Below are 9106 nucleotides of genomic sequence, written 5' to 3' on the forward strand. Positions count from 1 at the left end.
TATAGACGTCAACGTCCTTGAGGGGGCGGGCTAAGTCGTAACCATAGTGACAGAAGCTGAACCAATCAGGAAGCTAGCCTTCTCAAACGGGGATAAAAGGCCGGAAATGACGCACGCCCAGCGAGCATTTTCCGGGAGGCGCACACGAGGCGGTTCGTTCTTAATGCTCCATTTATATGCATATATCTTATTAATGTAATTGTTTGTCTCTGAATATCTGTAACCCATGTTGTGTCAAATAAATCTTTTATACGAAGGGCGACGCCTCCGCCGTTTTGAACACGACGTGGTATTCTATCCACGACACCATCAAAAAGGCAAGCAGCATGATCGGGTCCAAATTTGCTGCCGACTACTTCCTTGATTGTAGATAAACCAGCCAGCCGAATCCAAAATAGCAGGAACCAGTCATCAAAAATCCAATTAAATATGCGTCCTTAAAATCCACAGATGGCAGCAGAGATAGACACATCATCAAGTCTTCCAAGTCGATGAGATATCCAGCTGTGTGCGTGCCAACAGGGCAAATCGGCTTGCCTAAAGCCTGTCTTCTCTTCGAAGAAATGTTGTAAATTGAGTTGAGGGACCAACTGATCAAAACAGTCCATAATTATGGTTCGGAAGAAATGCAAGAGAGTCTCAGTAATTTCACAGACAGACAGAGCAGCAAAGCAAAGCGGAGAGGGAGGTAGGGAAGCATCCGAGCTCGTCGAGAGCAAGTGGTGAAGTGGTGTTTGTTAACACATTGTTAAGAGGGGGACAGTTGAACACAGAGGCCTCCACCCGTTTAATGACGGACGATTTCTTTTCACAAAGATGGCCTCCTTTACTCTTCTCTCAAACCATCGTTCCTCTCTATCCAGGATGTGAACATCTTCATCCCTGAAAGAGTCAGAGTCAGAGTCAGTGTTTCTTTATTGTCATTCGCACCTCATGTGGTGGAGCGAAATTATGTACACGGGGTCCCAGTTACATCCAACAATAAAATGTCTAAGAAAAACAGTAATAACATCTAAGATATGAACTAAGAAAAACATCAACTAAATATACACTAAGCACTCATAACATAAAACATTGAACATCAGCACAAACATGAACATGAGTCTGTGAGCAGATGTGCACGCACGAACACATCAACATTGAAACAGATCAGCAGCAACATGAAACAGATCAGCAGCAACATGATATGGTTTTTCACAGTGATTATTCTAGTTAGAGATTCAGGAGTCTAACAGCCTCAGGGTAGAAGCTGTTCCTCAGTCTAGTGGTTCTACACTTAATGCTCCTTAACCTCCTTCCTGAGGGGAGTGGGGCAAAAAGTGTGTGTGCTGGGTGGGTGGGGTCCTTCATGATGCAGGTAGCCCTCTTCCTGCATCTGGAGGTGTAGATGTCTGTGATGGTGGGGAGACTGATTCCAACAGATTTCTGTGCAGCCTTCACCACTCTCTGCAAAGCTTTTCTTTCTGCAGCTGTGCAGCCTCCATGCCACACATTGATGCTCGAGCACAGGATGCTCTCCACTGCACACCTGTAGAAGGAGGTGAGGACTGAGCTTCCCAGACCAGCTCGCCTCAGCCGTCTGAGGAAGTAGAGTCTCTGATGAGCTTTCTTGATCAGGCTGGTGGTGTTGTTGCTCCAGCTGAGGTTGTCATTCATGTGTACACCCAAGTACTTGTAGCTGGAGACCACTTCCACCGCAGATCCTCTTATGTTCAGGGGGGTGTAGGTGTTTTTGTTCCTTCTAAAGTCCACAATCATCTCCTTTGTCTTCTTCACATTGATGTGAAGGTTATTCTCTCTGCACCAGCTCTCCAGGTGTTCCACCTCTTGCCTGTAGCTGGACTCATCATTGTTTGTGACTGCTGGCCTGGAGATGAGTGTAGACCGCAGAGTCCTGGCCTGATGATGTTCACATGTGTAGCATGTTTAGCATTAGCAGCCTAGCAGGAAACCCTTTCATCTCGTTGCGGTCTCCTGTTTTGGAACATTATGGCTTTCGTGTTAAAACTCACGATGGGGAAAGACAAGTGCAAATCCAAAGCTGTGTGTCGACATTGTTTCATGGAGATTGGTCCAAAGCAGTAACACAAGCTGTAGAAGTTTTTAAAGCTATGGATCTACGTTTCTGTTGTTGATGTGCCGGCTTTAAGCATATGATTAAAGTTAAGTCCTGCTGCGTACGACATCCCATCACGTCAACACTTCAGCCAAAAAGTTGTACCAGCACTTTATGAAAAAGCTAAAAATGATCGTCAACAAGCCCGACCCCAGAATTAAAGACCTGTCCTGATGATGATGAGCGAGAGATTCAATCACCTCATAAAAGAAATGATGACCGTGCAAGAAGAGGTAATCAAAAAAGTCCATGCTCATTAATCGAGGTATACGATCCAAGAATTTACGTTTAATTTATGTTTAATCCTTAATAAACATTTCAGCAAATAAATGTCCAGATGACCTGACTGAAAATTATTGAAGAAGAAGTAATGTTACTGTATTATTGTAATCTAATTAATCTTGGAATTTTTTTCCTCCCTGGCGCTGATCGAGGTGGCTGCTTCTGTCTTTCCTCCCCCGTTTTTCCTTCCTCCTACTCTGCTCTCTGTGTGTCTTAAGTGCCTGGTTCACATCTCCCGAATGTAACGTTCGGACGTTCAACTCTATTGATAAGATTTTTTTCATCAAAGCGACAAGGTCCCGGAGAGCCTGCGTGTCCGGCTGAGACGCACGTTGTAGGGTAAGTCATGGATCCGTGGGGAGTGTGGCAGCTGATGTGCCTCTCAGTCCTGTCTCAGGAGGACGTTGAAGACGTTTACATATTTGGAATTATGAAAACAAGGACTCTGCTTTTTGGCATCGGCAGGGCTCTATTTTATTAACTTTTGAAGAAGACATCGGCAGCAGTTTTGGCCATGGAAAAGCTTCCGAGTCAGTGTGAAGATTTGGTCTGTGCAGTAGGAACTTTAAATCATCTGGTTTACGAGCTAAACCGTAAGGTGGAGGCAATTTATGAGAATCGCAGGCCACCTGCGGCTTCTGGGACTTGTCAGCGTGGTGGGAGCGACCTTGAAGGAGACTCATAGCATGGATCAGTGGAATGGAATCCCACAATTAGGCTATTTTAGAACCAGAACGTCCAGATGGACTCAAGGCTGAAGAGAAAAAAAAAAGGAATCTGTCTGCTTGAAGAAAAGCAAAGCAGTTTTTTTCCTCGCCTGACACAAGATGGAGCCTTGCAGCTTTGTTGAATCAGGCACTGTCATTTTCACACCTTATCAGGAATTTAAAGTGCTCTCCCACTTTGAGTCAACAAACAGCTATCTGCATATCTAAACATCTTCATCTAAAGCCAGTAGCCATGAAGGAGCGGGTTTGTCAGTGAGGGAGGGAGGAGGAGGGGTAGTGTGAATGACTGCAGAGTCAGACTAGGAGAAAAACTGCTGGATTCGTCTTTATGCAGAGTATAAGAATATATATTTTTACATTGATATCTCATTTTATATCGCGTTTTAAATCATCTCAATATTTTTAAAATATCGATATCTAACCCAGCCCTAAACTGAACCAAACCAAAATGTGATTTTAGCGTACCGTTACACCCCTATCCATTACTATGGGGGAGTGGTGGTGCAGAGGTTAGAAGATGGGCCTGTGATCGGAAAGTCGCAGGTTCAACTCCCGGTACTGTCAACATCAAAATGTGGGTGGAAAAGGTGGAACACCCACAACTCCCTCCACCTTCATTCGCCCCACTCTGGGCCCCTGAGCAAGGCACTTAACCCCCACCATCTGCTCTCTAAACAGGTCTCTCTTGAAAATGAGTTCTCGTGGCTCAATGAGACTACCTGGATAAATAAAGGGTGCATAAATGAAAAACTATACTGTTTACCAATGTTCCATCTAAGCTGCGGTTGCACAATCACACAATGATTGCAAGTTCTCTGTGCACAAGAAGAGCGCAGCACCACCTTTCTAAAGTTCAGAGTAGAGGAGAACACCCCCCCCCCCCACCGCCCCAGTCAAATAGACCTGTCACGTGATTTGTCTTACGAAAACTGAAGTTTACGAAGAGGTAAAAAATTCAACCAATGTAATCACAGGCGAACTTTCATTCCAGCCAATCAGTGTCTTCTGAAGTTTTGGCGCTACGTGCGAAGGAGCTAAGTAGCTACAAACAACCTTGTCTTCTAGTGCTTTTCCAAACTTTATACTACATATTTCATCACATACCAAGGAATAATATTCGACGTTGTGGATTTATCACAGAAGTTTACGGTTGTACGACGTCAAACAAGGGCGGTAAGTAAGCTAATTCCACGACTTGTAGCCATTTTTATCATGCTAAGGTTTAGCAAACAGTAGTGTTCGGTGGTCATCTGGATGGTCAAAGGACAAATTTACAAGACAGTGGTGAGACCAGATATACTGTATGGTCTGGAGACAGTGGCATTGACAAATAAAGACCAGCGAAAGAACTGGAAGAAGCAGAAATGAAGATGTTGGGGTTCTCCTTAGGAGTGACAAAGATGTTTAAGAGCTGATAGAGATCTGTATTCTACCGGCTAACAGCAGTAGTGCTGTGGCTGATGTAAAATCAGTTGTCAGATTTAACCATTACTTTTTTTTTGTTTAATACTGTGCATAAATGGTTAAAAGTCTGTTTTAACAGTGTGGGATCCTCTGCACTCTTGTGCATGAAGGACAGCCTTTTTAAGTTCAAAGTTTTTGTCTATCCATTGTGCCGTAAGGTTAATCATGCTAACAGGGCTAACACTTGATATCCAAATGTCTGTGGTAAAACTCACCCAAGCGGATTTTTCGCTACTTTTCATTTTGACTGTCCTTTTGGTTGCCATTTTATTTAAACTCGTTAAAAACATTTTTTTTTTAATGTACGCCTCTTTTATGATTTCCTATTGTTGTCATTGTTATCCACTGTTGTCATTACTCTTTGTTAAAAATCCAGGTCTTTCTTGCAAATGAGTCCCCGAGGCTCAGTGGGATGAACCTGTATAAATAAAGGTTGAATGAAAAAAAAAAGTTCTATCGGCTATTAGCTTCTCAATGACGTTGGAAATGACGGCTTGTAACACGGGTAAGTCTACGTTGGAAAAATATCTTTGACTTCTACCTCTCCGCCGTGATCAGATCATGTAGACACGCGTGATGTTATCACGTTGTCCTGGCGCTGCAGGCATCCTTGTCAATGAGTTGTCATACAAAAACAACATCTTTTATATTGGTGAGTTATTTTGATGGAATGGCCGATGTCTGATATTGAACTTTAACGCCAATATCGGCCGATACCGATACCATGCTGATAATATTGTGCATCCCTATTCATAACGCAATTTTTGACTGACGCTTTAAATGTCTAAGAACTGCAACTGCGAGTCCTCCCATGCACGCTCGCTTCACTCAGCTGGTGCAGGCAGAAGAACGCTGGAGAGCTAGCAGCTCCGGCCGTGATAGATGGATAGATGGCACAGCGCCGCGCCACCCAGGCGAAATTAAGCTATTGTGACCATTAAATAAACGCATAATAAATGCGACGGGTCAGCGGTGATGCATAATAAATGCGACTTATACGCGGAAGCAACTTATATATTTTTTTCCACTTCGTGACGCTTTTTTTTGACTGATGCGACTTATACTCCACAGCGACTTATACACTGGAAAATACAGTACCCGTCTGCTGCCCTGAAAAGCCTTTGTCTCAGGAGTTTTAAAATCTTACCCAGTCTTTTAACCTTGTGCAAAATGTTGTTGGTCCAACTCATCAGCAGGGACATACACATGATTTGGTTTTGTCATATGGTTTATGCGTGATTAATCTAGAAACTGGGGATGCTGTTGTTTCTGATCATAAACCCATTTCATTTGAAACCTCTTTTGTTCGTGAGTCTAAGGTTGTTTTCACACCTGATAGTCCGGTAGACTCGGTTCGGTTGGGGACCAATATTCATAACATTTTGCTTACATTTGAGCTGGTGCATTTGCATTCACACTGCACTGTGCAGTCGAGCCAACCTGTTGAACCAACCTATTCCCCCACTCACCTGTGGTGGCGCTGCACCTAGAACTACTGAAAGAAATGACACAAAAACCTCTGAAGACACTTCTTCTTCTTCTGTAAATAAAAACCAAAATGGAGTGGCATCAAGTTTTAGCAGTTTTAGGAGTGTGTTAGCAGTTTGTTGTGTGTTTCTTTGATTGAAGAAGCCTTCGCTTCGCCCAAAGGCGAAACGTTTCAGCACAAAAAAAAAAGAAACTGTCCAGATGACCTGACTGAAAAATGTTGGATTGTATACCTGGATTATTGAACATGGACTTTGTTGTTTTCAACCAGTTTGACAAGACTGTCAACAAGGAAGAGGGCCGGCAATGGAGGAGGGGGCATACCAAAGAGACCAGCTTATCACAAGCAGAACTGGTTTGTTCCACTTTGGAGGAAGCTGTTGGGGGAAGAATCAGTTATGGTGTGTGTTTCCTTGACTGATGAAGCCTTTCCGGACCGAAGGCGAAACGTTTCAACACAAAAAAAAAAAAAAAAGAAACTGTCCAGATGACCTGACTGAAAAATGTTGGATTTTAGGAGTTATATATTGTCATTTTTCAAAAATGGACTCAGCATGAGCGGAAGAAGAGACAGAAGACCATGGAGAATATTGTTTTTTACACAAGGCAGCTGACGGCTTCATATAAGGTAAGAGAAATGTGTGTTTGTTTGCCCTGCGTTGTACTCCACTTCTTGCTTGTGGAGTGGGGCTCAGTCTGTTTACATTCACACTGTACTCGAACCGCGCTGGAGTTCTCTTCTACCGGACCGAGAACTAGGTTTTAGCCCGGGCCAGAGTTCGCCTTTTTGTTCCGTGACAGAGTTCGATGGCGCGTTCACACCAAAACGAACAGGACTTCCTAGGAAAATGAGTTAGAGTTCGATTAAAGCGGACTAAACAGGGCTGGTGTGAATGCACCCTTAAGGGTGAAAATTAAAAGCGTTTATATCGACTTATAACGGGACCATTACCACCAATACTGATGGGTCCCCAAAGGACTAAAATATGGACCCTACCGATATATCGGCAGGCCTCTATACACAGAGACACGCACGCACGCACGCACGCACGCACGCACGCACGCACGCACGCACACACACACACACACACATACAAATATGCAGCAAACTGTACCTGGATCATGTGTCTGTGCAGGTTTGTACAGTCCATCAGGCAGAGTTCCTCTGGGAGAGACATTAGTAGGTCCAGGACTATGGCACTCTCTGAGGGGCAAAAACATTGAAAAGAACAGGAAGTCAGTTAAAAGAAAAATAAAACCAGAAAATTAAAGTTGTTTCTGACCTGAGACACATAAAAAAGTTTTATTTAAGTTTGAAAGGAAAAACAAAAAAATTGTTTTCACTATTCTGTTTTTCGGTTAATTTAAAACAAAATGTTAAGAGATGATTTAAAAAACTGTGTGAGTAAATATTAAACAGATAAGTGGGAGACAAAATGGCGTCAGACATGAGCAGCGTTTTGGATGAGTGCCCGTTGGCCCTGCTGAAAATCTGCTTTTTATAATTATACCATCCCTGCCTTTGTGCTGGATTTTGTTTCTAAACTGTAAACTGGTGTCGCCACATAATTGAATCAACAAGCTGGTAATATAACTTCAAAGTAGAAAAAGTTGAAAGCTTCGACCTCATCTCCCTCACAGCCTTTTATCAACGTTACAGCCTCGGGCCGCCGAGATGGAGAGACAGCTGAAACAGGTGCATCGGCCCCCCGTTCACTGAGCTCTGGAGGGAAGGACGAGTCGGCTCTGAGGTCAGACCTCCTGGCCTCAATTAGACCCGAAGATGTAGCGATGATTTAGATGGAACTAAGAGCGGCTCTGACAGAGGATTTAAATTTTATCAAGAGTGAATTACAGGCGGTCTGAGCCAAGCTCGTTAACACCATCAGGCTTCAGAACGAAGCTCGACCGAGTTAAATTTGCTGCTACAGAGACTGAAAAAGGTCCGTCTTTATACTCAGATGAGCTGAAAAGGCTACGTGGGACGGTGGTTGAGTTAAAGACTGAGTTCAATGGGCCTAAAAACTGTTTGAATCCGTGGAGGGACATATCAGACGTAATAATACTGGAATTATTGGTCCTCTTGAATCAGCGGGTGAAAGCACCAGGATGTTAGCTAAAACACTAATGGCAGCCCTAAAATTGGATCAACTGTCACTGATTGATTACATGTACCAGACACCGGGCAGGAGAGGCTCGGATGGAGGATCCAGAGATGTCGTGGCCAGGCTCCACTACCATCAGGAACGTGTGGAAATAATACAGCAGGTGCACAACGGTGGCCAGCTCCACTTCAAAGAGTCAAACATATTCGTTGTAGCTGACTACACCCCGGGAGAGGCAAGAGCATGAGCGGCCTTCACGGAGGCGAAGCGGCTTCTGCGAACAGACTGGGGGTTCGATACTGTATTCTCTTTCCGGCGTGACTCCGCGTTGCTCATATAGGGATGGACAGAGTGTTTGTCAACCCCAAATAACAAACAAACAATGGAATACATCAAGGGAAATATCATTCCAACAGCAGGTGGCGAGAATGGAAATAGATCAAAATAAACCACAGGACCGGCTTCTTTCAATCAACAACTTTTATTAAACCTGTTTTGGATTCAAATAATTGGCTGTGGTCATCTGGTAGTGGCATTTCTAGAATTGCGCCACTTGGGGTGGCTGTATGTTGGAGCAGCTCTGTTACATTCATTCTGAGATTTTACTTTTGCAAACTTTTGCCCCTCCCTAGGCTGCCACCTTACCATGGTGGAGGGGTTTGAGTGTCCCAATGATCCTAGGAGATATGCTGTCAGGGGCTTTATGCCCCTAGTAGGGTCACCCATGGCAGACAGGTCCTAGGTAAGGGACCAGACAAAGTGCAGCCCAAAGACCCCAATGAAGAGAAAAATAAATGGACTTAATGTTCCCTTGCCCGGACATGAGTCACCGGGGCCCCACTCTGAAGCCAGGCCTGGAGGTGGGGCACGCGGGCAGGCGCCTGGTGGCCGGGCGCCTGGTGGCCGGGCGCCTGGTGGCCGGG

At 44.3% G+C, this 9106-nt stretch overlaps 1 protein-coding gene across 1 annotated transcript in view; it reads right to left on the reverse strand.

Moving 5' to 3' along the window:
* snapc2 (small nuclear RNA activating complex, polypeptide 2) overlaps positions 1 to 9106 on the reverse strand; it is a 107588-nt gene that overhangs the window by 40798 nt on the left and 57684 nt on the right. Inside the window, exon 4 of the mRNA XM_037681414.1 lies at positions 7194 to 7282. Coding sequence (XP_037537342.1) covers positions 7194 to 7282 — 89 coding nt within the window. The remainder of the gene's footprint in view (positions 1 to 7193; positions 7283 to 9106) is intronic.

The sequence above is a fragment of the Nematolebias whitei genome, chromosome 1, assembly GCF_014905685.2.
Source record: "Nematolebias whitei isolate Nwh7 chromosome 1, NemWhi1, whole genome shotgun sequence".
NCBI lineage: Eukaryota > Metazoa > Chordata > Actinopteri > Cyprinodontiformes > Rivulidae > Nematolebias > Nematolebias whitei.